This window comes from Thunnus thynnus, chromosome 19 (genome assembly GCF_963924715.1).
Source record: "Thunnus thynnus chromosome 19, fThuThy2.1, whole genome shotgun sequence".
NCBI lineage: Eukaryota > Metazoa > Chordata > Actinopteri > Scombriformes > Scombridae > Thunnus > Thunnus thynnus.
The window spans coordinates 759,700-780,797 of record NC_089535.1 but is presented as its reverse complement, the minus strand read 5'-3'; the positions used below and the strand labels follow the sequence as shown (position 1 = coordinate 780,797).

Below are 21,098 nucleotides of genomic sequence, written 5' to 3'. Positions count from 1 at the left end.
CACCAAACTGCAGTTTCATCGAGTACAACTGTTTTTATTCTTAATTAAGTGCTTTATTATTTGTTCATTTAATCAAAGTTTCTCTTTCAGGAGACGATAGAAGCAAAGTTAAACTGTTGTTTTAAAGCCACATGGACACATGACAATAATGTTGATTATCTGTTTCTGGAATATCATGTGACTGCATCACATGACTGTCGACACGCTGATCCTGCAGAAATATAACTTAATGAAGGCCGAGTGTTCAGAGGACGGATGTTCTGTCAACGACACTGTTTGTGTTCATGCAGCTTTTATTTCATGATGTTACTTTTGCTCCTCGTGTTGTGTTTTCATACTGTGCCTCTGAGCAAGGCACTAGCAGCTCAGTGTAATACTGATACCAACAATGATCCTGATATTAAACCACACAGACTGGTATTTAACCAGTTTGACCACTAGAGGGCAGTGAACAACCAGGATTCTAAACATGACAACAACAAATACTACCAATAAAAATACAAATAAGTATACGAATTATTAATATAATATTATAATATACAATTTATATTAATTGGATTATTGCAACTGATTGTAATAATGAATAATAGATGTTTTATTTCCATTCCTTCTTTTTTTTTTTTTTTACTAAATATTGGATAATTTAATATCTGGATTATAATAACAGCCTATTGTAAGATTATCATAATATTTTTAATTTTTAATTAAATCTTAATCTGAACATCAGTCTGAAATAAAACAAAATGAACATCTGATATTAAAATATTAAAATATATCTGAACTGGTTAAAATCAGTGAAAACGTTTGAAACTTTCTGTTATGCTGTTAGTTATCAGATATTGATTAGGTGACGTCACCCCGATGCTCTGGTCGTATCTGGAGGATCATCGCGGATCTTTATGAAGACGTCTGAACAGCCAATCACAGGAGGGGACAGTAGATCTCCATAGCAACCGCGGATCGTTTGGGGAAGGGCAGCGTCGGTTTGTTGTTTCCAACCGGAGATAAAAACGTTTCAGCTGCTGTCGGTGAGTTACTGCTGACTCATTCTTACACAACATATTTATTATTATTATCATTATTATTATTATTATGAGAAAGAAAAACTTTTATAATTCCGTTAATAGTTTTTCTTCAGTTCTTCCTGTTTCCTCCTTTCTTATAAACACTCAGACAGTTTCAACATTCATGGAAAAAGACTTTACCTGAAGCAACTTGATCCCAGTCGTTAGTTAATGTCAGTTGATCATTAATCAGTATTTACCTGCATTTCCGCTCCAGAGAGGCGGACTCACCTGTAACCTGCTCAACCTTTTACTGTGTTTGGTGTTTGAGGCGATTTGTCCATTAAATGTGAGGAAATACTGAAAAAGTTCTTTTACTCAACTGTTGTACATTAGTCCAGTTTGTACTTTACTTTACTCTACGTCGCTCCTTAAAACCGTTTGACGCACATATACTCTCTCTATATATAAATATATACATATATATGTAGATAGATAGATGGATAGATATTGATGATGCACCTTTGAATGTATTGATGACGTCAGTGATGGCGGGGACGTCCAGACATGACAGAGAGATGTCGATGAACGCCAAGCGGCAGCTGAACCAGTGTTCAGACCCGGTGGAGAGACTCCGGCTGCAGTGTCTCGCCAGAGGATCGTCCGGGATCAAAGGTCTGGGCAGGTGAGCTGTTCACGCACGAGCGCACACACACACGCGCGCACACGCACGCACGCACACCTGTTGAGTCTGTGGAAGGTGGAGATTCAGAGGCATGAACAGTCAAGTCTTTTATTTTTATAGCTCAAAATCACAAATTAGCCGGAAGAGTCTTTTTATAATCTGTGCAGCAACACGACATCATCTGTCCTCAGACCCTCCACACTATATTTATATTCTGGGGCTCTACTGGAATAAAAACTCCTTATTTATCTTCTACTGGTCCTTTATGCAGCCCCTCAGTTCAGCCTCTGTCTGAAACAGGCCGTTTTAGCTCCTGTCTCTTTAAGCCCCGCCCTCCTGATGAGCCCGCTCTGTTCTGATTGGTCAGCTTCAGGAAGCTTCCTCCGGCTCCGGAGGCTACGTAAACAAACTATAGTAGCAGGATTTCACTTCTTTTCCTCCTTCTTTACTCCAAATGTCAACTTGTCAGATCCATCCGTACATGTTCAAAGAACCAGATGTTTTCTAACATTCGTTTTGTTCTGATGATTCAAACCAGCAGAGTTTCACGTTGATCCAAACTGTAGAACTGAGAGTCACTAACAGTCTGTGAGAAACATTAAATTAATTTGACTTTTACTTCCAGAACCGACGGCGTCCTAAATATCTGCTTCCACTTCGCATCTCTATTAGAGTTTATTAGAGCTGCTGCACAAATCAGTGAAGCCATTCAAACCGTCACAGTAACCGCCATAAAATAATAAATTAATCTCAGATGTTATAAAATAATTTGTTCCTAAATAAACTTTGCAGATGCATTTATTCCTGTAGTAGTCTGTTCTTTAAACGTCTCTTTATTCCAGCGACTCTGCAGCAGGAATATTAGTCGACATTCAGCGAACATCGATGGTCGAAGCACAAAACACAATGTTCTGATTGGTAGATTTCACTCTGCATGATGAGAACAAGGAAGGCTGCTCATATTCAGTCTGTCTGCAGGATAATCAAGATAATCAAGATAATCAAGATAATGCCGCCCTTCGTTGTGACAGAAAGTAACACAACAACACAAAAACACGAGTGAGTTACACAATCACTGAATCATTTCCAGCAGACGAGGAAGCAAACACACTGAATTTAAGGAATTCTACAATGTAGTAGCTGTTACTTTCACTACATTTTTTTTTTACCTGAAAACAAATTATAATTTTATTTTAAATTTAATTGTAATTATTAACTTAATTTAGAGCATCGTTTTGTAGAACCTCTTCCAACTTGCACCAAGTGCAAAAGCTCCTCTCTGCACTTTACGATGCATTAATATCTATAACACATAATATAATAATATAGTCCACAAACAGTGTTTTATGTGTTGGATATCCTTAACAAACAGCATTCTGCAAGAAAACAAGTTTTTTTAGTTTTCTCAAAAAAGTGCATTTTTCAGATCGCAGGTTTTCAGCCGTCGACTTGTTTTTCTTTAATAAAACAGACGTTACAGGCTGCTGAACTGTTTATTGACATGAAACTAAATGAGCAAATAACAACAGAAACAGTCGACAGGCTCTTACACATTTATTAGTCTTTGCACTGAAATATATGAAAATCCTTAAAGGGCACATTTGTTGTGACAGTTTCTTGAATAAATAATACAATTAATTAATTAAATATAAACAATCGACCTACATTAAACATAAATCTGCGGCGGCGATCAGTTTGACTCTGCGGTGGGCCTGACGTCATCGCGTTACCACAGCGATGCAGTAACCATGGCGAACAGGCAAATAGATAAATTCAGCGGTTAATCCATGTATGTCAAGCGCTGCCGTCATCACCGCGGCGCGCGAGCGGTAGCGAGAGCAGAGATGTTTGTGTGTCGATCACAGTCGACGTAGTTATTCAGTCTCTGAACACGAGTCTGAAACTGATTCTGACTGAAAAGAAGACGAACGTAGCTTCTGTCCGACCTCCACAGTCGGGATGTGACTCATTAAACCCCAGAATGACCTGATTTAAATCATCAGACTCCAACATATCTTACATTTTCAACCGGTTCAGAATTTAAGCTGCTAAAACAATCTGATACAGTAAAAGAGCAATTTCAGTTTGAATCAGCAGGTTAAAGGTTAAAAATGTGCACGTTGCATATTTAAGTATAAACTGCTGTTATTTATATGCCAGTAGTGAGACCTGGTTTCCTGCAGCTGTGCGTGTTTTTGTGGGGATTGATGTTATAAATCATCCAGGACGGAGAGGAAATAACAGGAAATTCTTTTTACAGCATAAAAACATGAAAACAGAACAGAATAAAAACAAAACACGACACTGTTGTGGAAATTTTCTCTCGAGAAAGAAGCACATGGAGACATAAAGAAAGCATTAAACATTGTTACTTGTTGAAGCAGTTGTAAACACTGTACAATCCATCACATCATCAGTAACAATTATACAAATGTCCAAACACAAACAAAAATACAATCATCTTGTATTTTTGGAGAGAAAGCATGTTGTTCAGCTGGTCCTTTCTCTAAAGATTGTGAACCCAAACTAGACAGCTTTATACGTCTCCAGAAGCAAAGCTAAAAACAGTCTGGTCCCTAAACGGACACTTCCACAAACCGTTACACCTTCTTACAAACAAGTATGGTCTCTAAAACAGCAGGCTTAAGACAAAGATATCTCTAGCTAACCCCAGAGGTCAGCAAGCAACCCTCAGATAGAAACAGGTTCAAGAGTTCAACTAGACTAGGAGCAGGATTTCTTCACCAACATGTATCCCCAAAATGACAATGACATCACATTCAGTTGATAACAAACATTGACTCCTTAGTTTGAAAACATTTGTAACATATATACAAAAGATTTATAAAATGATAACCTACTATTCAATTTTATTTCACGACACTAAAAGACATTAATGCTGCTACTGTTTTTACACTGATGTGATATATCTGCTATAAAGTAATGTTACATTGTTTTATTTCCAACATGTTTTATTACTGCTGTTGTTTCATTGTTATTTTTATTGTTTAATCGTATACTCTGTGTATTTTATTACTTTTAACTTGTCTGATTTTACAGTTTTAACCATGTAAACACTTTGTAACTTTGTGTTGAAAAGTGCAAGATGTTATAATTATTATTCTACTAACAGCTGATACTGTCTGAGTGTTGATCCTTCCTGTTTGTCAGAACCTTTAAAATAATGGACGACGATAAGAACCGCTCGCTGGACCTGAAGGAGTTTCTGAAGGGTTTGAACGACTACGGGATCCTGATGGACAAACAGGAAGCCACGACTCTCTTTCAGCACTTCGACCGCGACGGCAGCGGATCCATCGACTTCGACGAGTTCCTCTTCACTCTCAGGGTGAATATAAACACTGCGACTGTTCGGCTCAGGATTATTTCAAGTGTCTTAACTCCAACAATCTGTTAACTGCAGCCGGCCATGTCCAAGGCCAGGAGGGAGGTGGTCATGCAGGCGTTTCGGAAGCTGGATAAGACAGGCGACGGGGTGATCACCGTCGAAGACCTGCGGGGGGTTTATAACGCCAAGTACCACCCCAAGTATCAGAACGGGGAGTGGACCGAGGATCAGGTGTTCAGGACGTTCCTGGACAGCTTTGACTCTCCGTATGACAAAGATGGAAAGGTAATAAACACTCGAGGCTTTTTGTTTTTAAAGTGTCTCCTCAGAGCTTTTTATGGTTGAAGTGAGAAGTTGTTAGTTTGCCACAAATCTGCAACACGTTCAGTCAGACATGTTCAATGTGAGAAGTCCTTTAAAGGTCAGATTCAGCTCCTCCAGTGTGTCTTAAACCAGCAGTCAGGTGTCTGTAATCATTCCTCCTGTTCATACTGGATATTAAAAGATCCTTCAAATGTGCTTTAATGGAAGTGATGGAGGCCAAAATCCACAGTGTGTCCACACAGTCATTTAAAAGTCTGTGTGAAGCTTCTATTCAGTCATATCAAGTGGAGCTGCTCTCAGTAAGTCATAAGCGTGTAAGATCGACTGAACTGTGTTATTTAAGGGTTAAACGGTCCCTTAAACAAGTTGTACTAATTGAATGAAGTGTGTGTTGATGCTGGTGTTGCTCTCTGAAGGTGACCCAGGAGGAATTTATGAATTATTATGCTGGCGTGAGTGCGTCCATCGATACGGATGTCTACTTTATTGTGATGATGAGAAATGCCTGGAAACTCTGACTTCTGGTAAACAAACTCCCCGTGTGGGTGGCGGCAGAGTTTCACATTTCAAGGTGTTTTCTAATTTTAGAAAAGTTTGTGTTGTCATTTCCCCCTGAAAGTCGTCTCACTAATCAATTAGTCTGTTGTATGGTTTTTATGTTTTTAAATACAGCAAAAAAAGAGACATCAGAACCATACAAGACACAAACCTCTGTAGTGTTTCAACCTTCATGTTTCTGTCTTTTAATCAATCTTTATTCTCTATAGTTCAATAAAAACCCAAATCATCCTTTTGAGCTTCAGTTTCTGGGCTTCACTCGCTGTTTCCATCCAGATATGATGCTGATGTCAAAGTTTATTTCCTGTCTTAATAATTACCAGCTGCATCCCCACTAACTCTCTTTATGAGGAGTTATACGGACGTTATTACACAGGACAGAAAACATTTATTGTCCAGGAAGTAAAATCAAACTCTGGACAAATACGACAGAATCAAGAAGAAAATAATAAATAAACAAATAAACATATATGCAAATGAGCAAACAAGCACTCGGGTAAATGATGAGAGGCTGATGGGAATGTCAGTAATTTGCAGATATTTCAGAGTTGGACAAATAAAACATTTTGGCCAGATGGTGGCGCTAGATGAGAAGTCAGAGGATCAAAGTTATTACAGTTCATCCTGAGGGAAACATGAACACAGCAATGCATCCAATAGTTGTCTTTAATAAAGAACTAAAGAGTCAGAGGATCATCGGAGTCAGTAGAACACGAACACGAAGGCCGATCCGTCAACTAGATGTTGAGATATTTTACAGCATAAAAAACTAGAGAACTTTGACCTCATAGAGGAAAAGTCAGAGGATCATCATCAACTCATATCAACTCATCAGATAGTTTTTCAGTCTGGATCAAAAAACTCACCTTTGGCTCATCTGGATGGAAACCAGCGGATCATCTGCATAGACGAATAACCGTCCAGCTGCTCTGACCTGCTTCTCTCTGCTGTTTCCCTTCATAGTAAAACTCTACAGACTGATTCTGACCGTCGTCATGCTGCCGTTAAACATTTCTAAAACATCTTTCTTCTGATCGACAGGTGACCAAAGAAGAGTTTGTCAACTATTACTGCGGCGTCAGCGCCTCCATCGACAGCGACGTCTACTTTATTCTTATGATGAGAAACGCCTGGAAGCTCTGAATCAGATCCAAAGACTTGATGAACTCAAAACTCTCATTAATCACATGATGCATTTTTAATTATTGGTGATCAGATCGAGCCCTTTGATAGCAGCTATAATTAATGTTGTGCTTTTGTAAGTTAGACAAATAATTTCTTTACTAATTAGTATAAGTTTGACTTTTTAAATAATCATTTTGCATATTCAGTCTGTTTTGGTAATATAATGTAGGTAAACACAAGACAACAGTATGTTTCCATATCAGGTTTTATACTTTATTATACGTTGATATGCAACATCATCGCCTTTGTTTAAATAAGGAAAATGTTTATGTCATAACAGGTAAAAACAAACATCACCAGATAGTATGTACAGTATGTTTAGTACAAACATTACAATCAGGTTTCTGAGAAAACAAAGCGTACATTCGGTGTATGTATTGCTGTAAGGAAACATGAGGTGTAAGTTGTGTGAGATATTTAACAAGCAGCATTGTGTTCGGCGTCTCTGTGACTCGTATCTGACCTCAAACAGACACAGGTGAGTCCGGTTGCCGCGGCAACGCGTCCGCATCTCACCTGCAGACTGCTCAGAGTGATCATAATGACATTCACTGTAATTCACTGCTGAGTGATTGGTGATCATGAGGAGAGAATATGTTATTTCAGAATAACAGCAGCTTCTTTTTTTTTTTTAAAAAAGGACCTCACTGGTGTTTTTGTTTGTTTTAGCTCAAGAAAGAAAATATATGTGATTCCAGGCAGCCAACTGTATCTATTCATATCACTATGGTTTGAACATCGTGTCCAGTTTTATATTTATGTTCATATTTCCACTGTGGTTGAGTTACAGTTTGCTGAACTGGTCAGCAGGTGTCCATGTTGCTTTATTGTTGTTAGAAATTGAATCAGATATATTCTGTTAACCAGCATGTCAACACATGAGCGGTACCATGCAAGAACTTTGATGTTAAAGGGTTAATTCGCCCAAATTAGAGAAGAAAAGGAGGCAGAAATCTCAAAACCTGCACAATAAAACCAAAAGTATCTGCATGGAGAGATGTTTTGTAATTTAGGTGAACTGACACTTTGATCGGTAGGCTGCCTGGAAGATGGTTTGCTTTGGAAACAGTGGCAGGAATATAAAAAAAGGGCTAAAACATGCAGAAACACTGGTTTGGTCTTCTGAGGTTCCTCCATCAACCGACTCTGGGCGACAGATGACGAAGATATGTCAGTATACAACATAAGAGACATCAGGATAAAGTCATATGACGTCAAAAGCTACATAATGAAAAGAGCTACATTTCAATAGTTCTGGCCTTGTATTTCTCAAACTGCTAAAAGTAACTTCAGAGAAAGATAAAAAAGCAAAAATCCTCTTTTACTCCCACTCACAAACTAAAGAATAAAAAGGTGTTTATCAAATTTTTTTTCACTTAAAAATACTAAAAATGTATAATAATAATAATAAGTTTGAAAGACATGGTTGTTTACCTGCAGGGAGGCTCTGATGACAGACACTATCCAGTTGCATTATGGGAAATGTAGGATGCAGTGTTTTTGTAATAAAAGTCTGGATATCTCCACCTCTGCTGCACAGATCTGGATTATTTTGTTGCTAATCTGTAACTCACAAATCCAGCTTCTTCATGGAAGTGCAAAACTAAACTGCTGGAATGCCCCTTTAACTGCTACTGGAGATATTAAAGACTTCAAGCAAAACACATTAATGTAAAAAAAATAATAATAATAAAATCATATGCAGGATACTATATCCCTGAGAAAATATGGATTTTTTTCAGATGTAGAGTAAATCCTTTGATGTTCCTGCTCTGAGCTAATACAGGATTAATCATGTGATCAAATGTTCTAAATGTTCCTCCGACACTTGTCGTCTCGTGATAATGTGTCTTATTATTCACTTTTAACTGTATAGTAACTCTTTATGTCAGTGGATCCCAGCTGTTGTTTGATTTTGTTGTGTTTGGCCGCTTGAGGAATCAATCTATCCACCCTCATCACAGCTCTCCGTCTTAGTGTGGACGTGAGCGGTGATGGATTTTGGTGAAAGTATGCAGTATTTCAACTGGATAAGACGGAGGGATTTTTCAAACCTCTAGTGTGTTTGCTTTGGGCCGAGTCAGTGGATCGGATTGGTCAACTCAGTAAGAAGGTCGTATCTGCCTAAATATCAAGAAGACTAACGTACGCTGTTTGTTATTCCAACCATTTAGCTCAAACTCGCAGCCTTGTAGTTGGTCAGATGGAGAACTGAGACCACAACCAATCAAACCAAGGGGGGAAAACCAACGGGAGTCCTGTTCAACCAGACTGAACTACGCAGGGAGGGAAACATACTGAGAGTCTACAGTCATGCTAGCAGCTCTGTCAGGATGCACAAGGCTAAACACAAAGTACCCCTAACGATGACGGGAATGTCAGGACTTTTGAAGGTATTTGGTCATAAACAAAAGTTTTGGACAAATTAACAATTTGACCAGATGATAGTGCTAGATGAAAAGTCACCAAAGTTATTACAATTCATCCTGAGGAGAGCGTGAATATGAACCAAATCTCCAGACAATCCATCTAACAGTTGTTGAGATATTTTACTTAAATCCAACCTCAGGGTGGCACTAGAGTACAAATCAGTGGATCAAAGTCAGGAGGATTCATCGTCTGTATAACAAGAATCTGTACCACATTTCAGAGCAATCCATCTTGTATCTTGATGTTGAGACATTTCACTGGATAAGTGGATAAGGAACACAGGTCAGTCGGATTCATCCTCTGGGGAACATGAACGTCTGCACAAAATTTCATCCAATGGTTGTAGAGATATTTCTGTGTGGACAGACATCGCCATCCAGGGAAGCATGCAGGCTAAAAAAGAGTTTTCTTTCTTTCTGTCATCCATTTAATCATTGTGTGACCCTTCAGATTTATCTACGGGCCTCATGGTGGGCCCCGACCCCCCCGGTTGGGAACCACTGTATGTTTAGAGATGTAATTCTCAGAAGTTTAATAAATATAGGTCCTGCTCTCTTCTCCTAACTGATAGAAGCTGGACATGGTGACGTAGGCCTCCTCCTGCTGGCTCACAGCAAACAACTCAGGCTCGTTCCGTCCAGCGCTGCGTTCAGGTGCAGGTGTGCCAGGTCGCTCTGCGAGCTGGGGGACGTCCACCGGGGACGGACCGGAGCTCTGGAGGCTGTCCTCTCCGTCGGAGGAGCTCCTACTCAGCAGCTCCGACTCCTCAGTGCTGACGCTGGTGTTGCTCCTGGAGCAGTCGGAGCTCTGGGTGGAGGAGGGAGCGTTCGTACCGTCGGCAGCAGCAGCAGCAGCAATCGAGGGCTCTGTTTCCTCACACGTTGCTTTCTCCATCGGGGAAATTTTAAGGGCGCTGAACACCTCTGGTTTTAAGTTCAGCAGAAGGCCCTGCACAAACACAAACACATCATCACATTCAGTCATCAGACAATCAGAAACCTGCACAGCTGTGAAATGTGAGCAGCCGCTGGTTCAGGACGTGTTTTTCCTCATTTTGTATTCTTATTTCAAATATTTCTTTAATCGATCTCCTCGATGTGACTGAACATAGAAACTCAAGACTCTCCTGGATAATGTGACGATGCTACAGGTTTATATTCTGACCACCAGTTTACATTATTTACACTTTCTGATAATGGAGTCTGTGGTATCCTACAGTATCCATGAACCGTTGCTATGGAGAAGAGGCCGGTTATAGATGTGAATCACAGTATAATGAATTCAAAACACGTGACCAAATTTTAAGCTCCGCGACTGGCTGTTTCTTACCAAAATGCACACTGGGAGTCGTAGTTAACTCCTACCCCGACATTCTGTACCTTATCATGAAGCCTCAACTCTTTACCAAAGAACCAGATATTTTCTAACACAGTTGTTCATCTTTTGTTCTTATGGTTCTACCAGGATAATGTCATGTTGATCCAAACTGTCTTTTCAAAACGTGAGCTGGATTTTTACTTCCCACCTCGTAACTCTATTGTGTTATTACAGTTGGATGTGAAGTTTTAACGACATCACTCGCCACTGACTTCCAAAACAAAAACTAAAAGCGTTTTCTGATGTGACGACGCTGTGGTGTCTGCTGAGGTTTGGTTGGTTTAATATCTTTGTTTGGGTTAGGTCTACGTTGTCATGCTTAAATTATTAATTATTTGTTTAAGACGCGGTCGGTTGCAGCACAGTTTTGTGGTGAAATAAATTAGTACTGATGGAACCGCAGAGATCAGCGGATTCACTCACGTGGGCAAAGCAGATGCACACAAATCTTTAATGTTGACTTTAACTTTGGTCAAATTAGCGCTGTTGACCAATAACCTCCTGACAGAGCTGACCTTTGAGGGGCATGAGGAGTCTAAAATGTAGCTGTTCATTAAAACTCCTCTGTCGGACTAAACACTGTCCCACAACAGAGACATGGTCTGTACACAGTTAGCAGACAGGACGACATGATGCTAATACAGCTTCTGTTAATTTAGCAATCAAGCGAACTAGCTAGGTAACTGTCAGAAAGCAAGTTTTTTAGTCTTTATTCTCCTCTTCTATGACTGTTTATCGAATGAAATAATGAACATTAAGAATGGTGAAACAGAGGTATTGTGGCTGACTAGTGTTAGCATGTTTCAGGCTTGCTAGCATGTTAGTAGTTAGCTCACCACCTACAGCAGTTTACCAAGTAGCCGTGTGTTCCTACGTCACTGAGCCTCCAGAAACAAATACCTCACAAAGACACAGATGAATTTCACTGGTGGTTACAGATACTCAGGTACTGTAATTAAGTACAATTTGTGTTAATTTGTACTTTTCACTGAACTACATTTATTTCACAGCTTTAGTAACTAGCAACTTAAGCTAGCTACTAAAATATTGACTGTTAGAGATTAAACTAGCCAACAGGATAAGTAGTTAAACATTATTTGCTGTTGACACTGTTGTCAATGATCCAATATTCCTTTAGATTTTGAATGCAGGACTTTTACTTATGATTGATCATTGTGGTATCACCACTTTTACTTAAGAAGAAGATCTTCTTCCACCGCTGAACGTCACAGTAGTTCCTCTTAAGTTCCTGACAGAGTTATAATTCCTAACTTACTAGAAGTCACTTGAAAGTAAACATATGTTGTTATTGAGCATTTTAAATAAGAAGAGAACGGTCTCAAAGTAAAACAACTCACTTTATTTGAATTGCAGATCTGCACCAGCGTGTGTTTGGGATGCGGGATGCTCGGCCACATGTAAGTGAATATTCTGTGAGGGGAAAAAGAAAAGACATATTAACATATGAAACATGTAATTTAATTGATTGTCTGACAGAAAAGCAGGGACGGCATACTTGTTTTTCCAGAAGTAAACAACGCTAAAAGTCAGCACCACCAGCGGGACGAGATATATGAGCGGTCTGTAGGTCGTCTCCCATTGGACGCCCTTCTCCGGTTCTTTAAGTGGGGAGAGAGGTCAGAGAAAAGGTCGTTACTCTCTTCTGTCATGTAGAAAAGCAAAATGTGTTCAAGCTGACTTGTTCTTACAAGCAGCGTCAGAGAGTAACTAAATACATTTACTCAAGTACTGTACTTTTATTACAGTTTTTAAAGCACAGTTATTAAATATTAAACCAGTGGTTCCAGTTGTTGGTGGTTCTCTTACTAAACGTCAGTGTGTATCTGTGTCTCTTTGTCATGTTTCAGATGTCTCTGAGTTGTTTGCAGCTCTAAAGAGACATTTCCCCTCATATGGTTTCAAATAACTGTTTGAGGCCCAAAGAGGTAAAAAAAACTCTCCAATATTTCACAAAAATGCAAAGATTAAAGAAAAGTTCTGAAAATGAAACCACATTTTTTTTATAGCAAAACTTTTTTTTCTTCTTCTTCTTTCCTCCCTAATCTATCATCTCAAGAGCTCTCAGATTTATCTCGTGACCTTCACAAGAAAGTTCAAACTGGCTCCACCCGCAGCAGCTACAACAGTAACATGCTGCTCTGACACTGACTCATCAGTATCAATAATGTACTTTATGTTAATGTATTTAATAAATCACTCACAGCCTGATTTTCTATAAAATGAGTAATTTTATTTTAGCACTTTAAGTAAATTCAGCTGGTAAAACTTTTGTACTTTTACCAGTAAGAATTTGAATGCAGGACTTTTACTTGTAATTAAGTATTTTTGCTGCTTTTACTTCAGTAAAGGATGTGAGAACTTCTTCCACCTCTGCTTACCAGCAGGAGTAGAGAAGCTGAAAGTTTCACTCCACTCGCTCCAGCTGCCCTGCAGATTTGTGTCCGGCTTCGCTCGCACTCTGACGTGATACTCTTGGTCCTTCTGAAGATGCTCCATGCTGATTTCCAAAGTGTCTTTTTGGGAGACTTCTTGAGTCTGTGGTGAAAAAAACGTGGATTAATCCCAACGTTGCTGAACATTTTCAAAGATAATAATAATGATAACAGAATTCAAATGATGTTACTGTTTCACTGCCGGCGGTCCAGATGTACAGCTGGAACAGCAGATTGTCTGTTCTTATATAATCATTGTTATATGGAATCTGAATATGAAACACGGCCTGGTTGGTCTCCTGGTTGAACGTCACGTTCCACACACGAGGACTTCTGGGTTTCACTGCAGGGAAACAAAAAGAACCAAAAGACAGTAAACAGCTGTTGCACGGACACTTTCACACCTGAAGTTTGGTTCATTTGAAGAATTAATGGCCACCTCAGGCCTGATTGGCCATTGGTCAAGTTCATCAACACAATAAGGTGAGATAAACGCTGGTCAATCAATGATGACAGCCGATCAGCTGATATAGGGCCAGGGCTGTGTGACTGAGGCTGTGAGAGCTGATCTTTGTTCAGAGCACTTTTCATCATGAGTCAGAAGAAAGGCAGGTTTCTAAACCGAATACGTGCTGGCTGTCAGGTCACAGCGACCACAAACACTAGCATGCAGCCACTGCTCTATTCAGGTTTCTCTTGCATGTCATGTTTTCCATTTGCAGCTATCACAGTCTCTGGGAAGCAGCGGTTATTTCAATCAGTAATTACTGTATGTACTCTTGTATGTATTTCCTCAGGTTCAACGTGAACACAGGAAGCATTTACCTATTTTCTTCAGGTCGACTTTGTCTGTGAATGTCTTTCCGCTCTTCAGGTAGACGGTCCGGTTGAAAGGTCTCAGAGAATGCAGCTCTGAGGAGTTCATCGTGTTCCCGAACGCCTCCAGACACTTGATCTTGTTTGATGTTAAGTCGTAGTAACTGTGAACAGAACAACTCTCCGTCAGTGTCTGAGTCACCTCTGAAACTGTGTAGGAACCTCTTCAAACATCTAAAACATTTTTACCACATAGTGATCCTCTCGATGCTGTCGCCCTCCTCTTCGTCGTCCCCATCATCCCTGTTCAGCTCGCAGGTCAGACTGCATCCTTTTGTCGAGATGTGAGAGGTGCAGCTGATTTCCGGCTCTGAGAGGAAACAGGAACTTTTATTAAAGAGACGCTCGACCATTCAACACAGTCCTATCAGTGATATCAGTATTAGTAGCAGTACAGGGTCAGCAGATGCAGCTGAGGGGTTGTGAGATGATTGATGGGCGTCAAAGTTTTCACTTGTGCTGTGAAATATCTCTATATCTCAAATATCTACTTAATGGATCAGCACAAAATTTAGTTCAGACATTCATGTTTCCCAGAGGATGAATCCTCATAACTTTGACGATCCTCTGGCTTTCCCTCTAGCGCCACCGTCAGCTTAAAGTTTCATGTCTGCTGTGAAATATCGGCACAAATTTTGGTTCAGACATTCATGTTCTCCAGAGGATGAATCCTACTGATATGGTGACGCTGACTTTTCCTCCTGAAACGTCTCGACTAGAGCTGCAAATAACAGTTTGTTGAGTACTTTTATTAATCCTTTCGTCTATGAAATGGCAGGAAAATAGTGAAAATACAGACAAACGACCAAAAGCCCAAAACCAAAATATTTATATTAAATATTAAAACGTTATGAAACTGAGAGAAGAAGAAAATTGGAGAAGGATGAAACACTTTTGACATTTTTCCTCCATAAGCAACTTATGATTTATTTCCCGTTGATCAACTAATCAATTATTTGACGAATGGTTTCCACACTAGTCACATTATGTGCAGTTTATTCATGTTCCCCAGAGGATGTATTCTAACGACGATGGTGAAGTCGACCTTTTAGTATCTCAACAACTATTGGATGAATCGCTGTGACATTTAGTTCAGACGTTCCCCAGAGGATCATATCTACCCGCTAAGATGCTCCTCTGACTTTCCCTCTAGCGCCGCCATGAGGTCAAAGTTTTAACGTTTACTTAATGGATTGGCACAGATTTAGTTTGACACATTCATGTTCCCCAGAGGATGAACTGTAATAACTTTGGTGACCCTCTGACTTTTCCTGTAGCGCCACAATGAGCTTTATGTTTTAGTTACTATTAGATCCATTGCTATAAGATTAATTTCACACATTCATGTTCCCCAGAGGATGAACTGTAATAACTTTGTTCCTCTGACTTGACTAGAGCTGCAACTGACAATTATTTTTAATATCAATTAATCTGTCTATTGTTTTTATGATTGATTAATCCTTTCATCTATAAAATCTTATCTATAAAAACTTAATTGTAGATGATTTATCTTCTATCAATCGGCTAATTGACTATTGACGAATGGCGTCAACATGAGTCACGACAGCAGTTTGGTTGATACATTGATGGTCTTTGTGAACTTTACTGATCCTCTGACCTCTGACCTTTCATCAAGCAACATTTTCACATGTTAAATTGGTTTATGAGCTGCGAGACTGATGAGATTCAGCCTCAGCTGTACTTCATGTTAATCAGCTAATCAGTGAATGTATGTAAATGAGGAGCAGAACCACACAGATAATAAACCTACATGTTCAGGACATCTCTCAGCTCTCATTCTCACATGTTTTCTCACTCATCACATCCCAGCAGTGACTACATACGTTGACCTTTCTGCGTCCACCGTCCTCACACGGATCAACTGTCACACTCCTCTCTGAACACCCACAACATGAAAGAGCTTCATTTCACATCTTCCTCTGCACAGTCAATATGGAAAATAACAGCAAAATTCCTCATGATAGAATATTTGTCCCACTGATGAAAGCTGAAGTTTTAACTTTCATAGTTTATGGCATTAAAGTTCAGTCAGCTGTTTGAACTGTGATGCTGCTGACATTCAGTCTAATAAACATAAACATAAATAAATTAATTCCAAACTTCAGCCTATTGGACCAGAACACATTAGTTCTTCATTAAGTTCTCTTTCTATCAACTATAAATGAAGCTGTGTGATAATCAGTAAAGTGCATCTATAGTCTCATAGTGCAACACAGAACATATATTCATGAATGACTCATTTTAGACTAAAATAAGTTGTGAGCTGTCACTTACTGACACGAAACATGAGATCTGATACAATCTTAAACACTGTTATTAATCCAACTTATGATTCAAGTAAAAGAAATAAACTAAATGTAAAGGTTTGTGTTTCCACTGCGCTGGTTAACAGCAGTGGAAGAAGTACTCAGATACTTTACTACTTCAGTAAAAGTACCAATACTGCAGTGTACAAATACTCCAATACAAGTAAAAGTCCTGCATGAAAAATCCTACTGCAGTAAAAGTACATAAGTATTATGAGCTTGATGTAGTTAAAGTATTGCAGTAAAAGTACATAAGTATTATGAGCTTGATGTAGTTAAAGTATTGCAGTAAAAGTACATAAGTATTATGAGCTTGATGTAGTTAAAGTATTGCAGTAAAAGTACATAAGTATTATGAGCTTGATGTAGTTAAAGTATTGCAGTAAAAGTAGTGGTTTGGTCCCTCTGACTGATATATTATTATATATGACATCATTAGATTATTAATAGTGAAGCATCAGTGTTAAAGCAGCATGTTACTGTTGTAGCTGCTGGAGGTGGAGCTAGTTTACACTACTTTATATACAGTTAGCTAGTTTAGTCCAGTGGTTCCCAACCTAGGGGTCGGGCCCCTCCAAAGGGTCAGCAGATAAATCTGAGGGGTGGTGAGATGATTAATGGGAGAGGAAAGAAGAAAAAACAAAGTTCTGATACACAAATCTGTTTTCAGTTTTTGGACTTTTTCTCTAATCTTTGATTTTTGCTGAAATATTGGATCATTTGAACATTTATGGTTTCATCTTTAACAATGTGTTGTATTTTAAAAGCTTGTTATATTATCCATTGTGTCAAATCTTCATCTGAAAAGTAACTAAAGCTGTCAAATAAATGTAGTGGAGTAGAAAGTACAATATTTCCTACAATATTATATGCTGATAGTGTTATAAAGAAATGTTCTTGAGTAAATGTACTCAGTTACTTTCCAACACTTAGGTCATATATAACAGTACCAGTCAAATGTTTGGACACAATTTCACATTCATGTGAATATACATATATATAAATGTATATACATGACTTTTGGACCCCACTGTATATAAATACATACACACCTGCACACATTCAAAAATACCACAGTTGAAAACATCACAACAACAGAAATGTTCCTGCAGGCTGAAGCTGATTGTGCCGACGCCTTGTTCAACACGTCCTCTTTGACCTCAGAAGTTCACATCAAACAACAACAGAAGAACTGAACTGTTGACCCAAAACTGCTGAAGATTAAACACTTCGTTTTGGATCCCAGCTCCGTTCTGTCTGGTTCTGTTTCCTGTTTGGTCCTAAAAACATTTTGTGAACAACTTCTGAAGCTGCTGACACTGATGAGTTTTAATGACAAGGTCAAATAATAACTGATAGAAATATAATATTAGTAATACAGCTTTAAAACTGAAGATTTGTTCTTTTAAACTATTTTTAAATAAAAGTTTGTCTGTTTTGTCCTGATATGATTCTAGTACAATCTTAAAACAGGTTGTGATCAGTTACAAGCTCACATATGCAATAATTCATCTTAAATATATTATAATAACACTGATTCTACAATCCTGAGCATCCACGACATTCACTGATGTTTTTGTATTTTTGCGGCTCCATGTGTCTCATTAGGAGCCATAAATGTGACTGAGAAGATGTTGTTTAGTTGTAATTTGGATCAAATGTGAATCACATGTTGTCATAAACAGGACTGACCTGTGTCTCCATCTCCACTCTGAGCCAGAGTCACAGCCGGCAGCAGCAGCAGCACAGCGGTCCACCAGCCAAACGGCATCTCCTCGCCCAGTCTTCTTCTTCTTCTTCTTCTTCTCTACAGCTGCAGAGGCAGAGATGAGCTCACCTGTTCCCCCGACAGCAACATAACCCTGCAGTCGCACCAGCTGAGAGCTTTTTCTCGTCAGCGCGCAGGGAGAGGAAGAAGGAGTGTCGAGCGGTGCAGAGGAAGGAGGGAGGGCGTCGGGTTCGCTGAGCTCTTTGCTCACAGGATGTTCTGTAAATCACAAAACATCTTTGTTCAGCAGACTGAAGACTGAAGGACAACATGCTTCACTGTCCTTTATTGCACAAACTTCAAGTACAAACCTTTCAATCATATTTCAATGAAACATTTGAAGCTTTAATGTTGAGACAAAAAAAAAAAAAAGTCCCAAATGTGAAAGTTGAGTCAGAGTGATTCATCCAGTTCAAGCAGCAGAAACAGTCAAGAAAGAAAGTAGATTGAGTTCATTCTTCCATCTGTTCATAACCTTCAAATATTTATTTAATATATAAAATGTTTAACCAAAACAAATTATTTACCCAAAAATCCCAGTTTTGCTCCTTCATAAAGGCTCCACTGAGAGGCTGTAAATGATTTGTGTTTGTATCTGGTTTTATTGACAGATTATTGTTTTGGAGGTTGAACTTTAATCAGACTCTCTGGAAGTCAAGACTGAAGTCTGAAGGCTTTGTGTTGATTATTTGGTTGCAGCATTATTTCAATATATTATTTTAAACTTATCTGGTGTTCATAAAGAGTTGTTTGCCTAATAATGACCTAAACAATTAACTGATTGTCACAATAGTTGCCAGTTAATTCATCTTGATTAATTGACTAATTGTTGGATCTCCACATCAGTTTCTCTAAAAGTTCATTAACCCGCCATGTTTGAAAAGTCTTCCTGCTGTTCTGAAGTTATTTCCTGAATCCTCAAAGACTCTTCTAACCATCTAAAAAAAAATCCATCTGTTGCACGATTAAACAAAAGATTTTTAACCAGTTTCACAAGTAGCACTTCTGTTTCTTAATGAAAACAAAGATGGCCGCCCGCTGGCTGTCCGGACAGGAAACAGAGTCACAACTCTGAGTGAAGCAGAACAAACAAACACTGAGCTGAAACTCGCTATAAAGCTGCAGAGTCGACCAACACACTGACAGTTTATTTCAGTTATTCACATGAAAAATGACAAAAAGAAAGAAAACCTGAGAGAGAAGCCCCGCCCACTCTCACAGGCCTCCAATCACAACGCAGATGTCTGAGCGGTGAGGAGGAGGAGGTTCCAGACGCTGGTCGACCGTCCAACCAGCACGTCTGTCTGCAGACTGCCGCCTTCATCGGTCTAACATTAGCTAACGTTAGCTAACGTTAGCTGCAGAGTGACACCTCACACATCATACATGTCATTTGATCAGCTCTTAATATAAAAATATTGATTGCTGCAGCGTTAAATGCCAACAGTATGTCATGTTATATGAAATTGAACTGCTGGAACTACTTTCTTCTTCTAACGTTAGCTAACGTTAGCTAACGTCAGCAGCCTTTACATGCTGTATAACAGACATCACTGAGTCAGTTTGCAGACTGTTACTGTCACGTATGTCCACATGGCTGCTGTTCAACAGTGAACCAGAAATCTTTAGCTGTACATATTTATCTTTAAACCTGCATTCATTGCAGTATGAATGTAGAATCTGTGGCCGACACGTTAGCAAACAGTAGCGCAGAGACCGACTGCGAGGCCGTTCACACTTTAAAGGACCAAGTCTTTAAAACCGAGCTGCTGTTTGCTGACAGAATACAGCGAGTTACTCAGAAAACTGCGCCGACTGAACCCAAGTAGCAGCTAAAAGAGGCAGAAAAGCTCCGTAAAGATGCAGAGTGACACCTCACACATCATACATGTCATTTGATCCGCTCTTAATATAAAAATATTGATTGCTGCAGCTTTAAATGACAACAGTATGTCATGTTATATGAAATTGAACTGCTGGAACTACTTTCTCCTTCTAACATATGACTAGTCATTAGTACACATTTCTTTCTTTTTTTTAACATTTTATCTTTTACAACCATCTTTGTTCAAAAACCGACTTCTTCCACGTTAATGAGAAACAGACAGAAATCTGAAAATGATCTCATTCGATGCAGCGGCTGTCAAACCTGCAGCTCTGCTAACAGAACACGAGTCTTCCTCTCAAACGGCAACCATGAAGCACAGAATCTAACCAGCAACCTACAAACCACTTCCTGTCTGCTCAAGTGATCTGGTTTGTTTTCAAATGAGGCCAGCATGTACACATCAGTTTTAGTTTACTACAAGCCCCCCAAGTGACTGTCAGGGCAGCAGGACCCGTCTGTCACCTCAACATGACCAGAACAACGTTAATGTCGTCAGCTGTTACATCATATTTAGGTTCAAGTTTCTTTCTTTTTGCTCCTGATCAATAAAGTCTGACTGGTTTCTGCACAGCGGCTGTTCCTGTGAAGCTGTGGGGAAGCACCAGCGTCTCTTTCTCCTCATGAACATTTTATTTCTCTTCCTCTTTTACTGGATCAGCTGCTTTACGTGTACTTACTTTCTGAGGCACTGTGAACCCAGCAGGCCTCTGCATGGTTAGCACTGTTTCCTGCAGTCAGGCGACAGGAGTACTCTTTATGTTTTATGTCATGAAGCAGGGCATGCTGGGAAACGGTGGTGCAATACCTGCAGGTTTGACCTGAGCTGATGCTTCAGTGCAACAGATATATGAGTTATAAGATACTCAGATACTTT

The 21,098-nt window shown here is 39.3% G+C and overlaps 2 protein-coding genes and 1 long non-coding RNA gene across 4 annotated transcripts; 2 read left to right on the top strand and 1 right to left on the bottom strand.

Annotated features, from left to right (window-relative positions):
- Positions 1–909: 909 nt before the first annotated feature.
- On the top strand, positions 910–7,733 carry capslb (calcyphosine-like b). The gene is made up of 5 exons (XM_067574207.1): positions 910–1,028; positions 1,551–1,689; positions 4,861–5,038; positions 5,114–5,323; positions 6,962–7,733. The coding sequence occupies exons 2-5, from the start codon at positions 1,553–1,555 to the stop codon at positions 7,061–7,063; spliced, it is 627 nt and encodes a 208-aa protein (XP_067430308.1). The 5' UTR covers positions 910–1,028; positions 1,551–1,552; the 3' UTR covers positions 7,064–7,733.
- il7r (interleukin 7 receptor) lies at positions 7,293–19,674 on the bottom strand. Of its 2 annotated transcripts, none has more exons than XM_067574205.1 (9): positions 19,528–19,674; positions 18,261–18,555; positions 14,431–14,551; positions 14,191–14,345; positions 13,557–13,708; positions 13,312–13,468; positions 12,429–12,531; positions 12,271–12,343; positions 7,293–10,483 (listed from the first exon to the last, which is right to left on the bottom strand). In XM_067574205.1, the coding sequence occupies exons 2-9, from the start codon at positions 18,337–18,339 to the stop codon at positions 10,067–10,069; spliced, it is 1,257 nt and encodes a 418-aa protein (XP_067430306.1). In that variant the 5' UTR covers positions 18,340–18,555; positions 19,528–19,674; the 3' UTR covers positions 7,293–10,066. The 2 variants fall into 2 exon arrangements, with proteins under 2 accessions (XP_067430306.1, XP_067430307.1); XM_067574206.1 differs by lacking the exon at positions 19,528–19,674 and adding an exon at positions 18,648–19,469.
- On the top strand, positions 11,471–12,483 carry LOC137170684 (uncharacterized). Its single transcript, XR_010924652.1, has 3 exons — positions 11,471–11,858; positions 12,287–12,330; positions 12,441–12,483. It is a non-coding gene; the product is annotated as an uncharacterized lncRNA (long non-coding RNA).
- Positions 19,675–21,098: the final 1,424 nt, after the last annotated feature.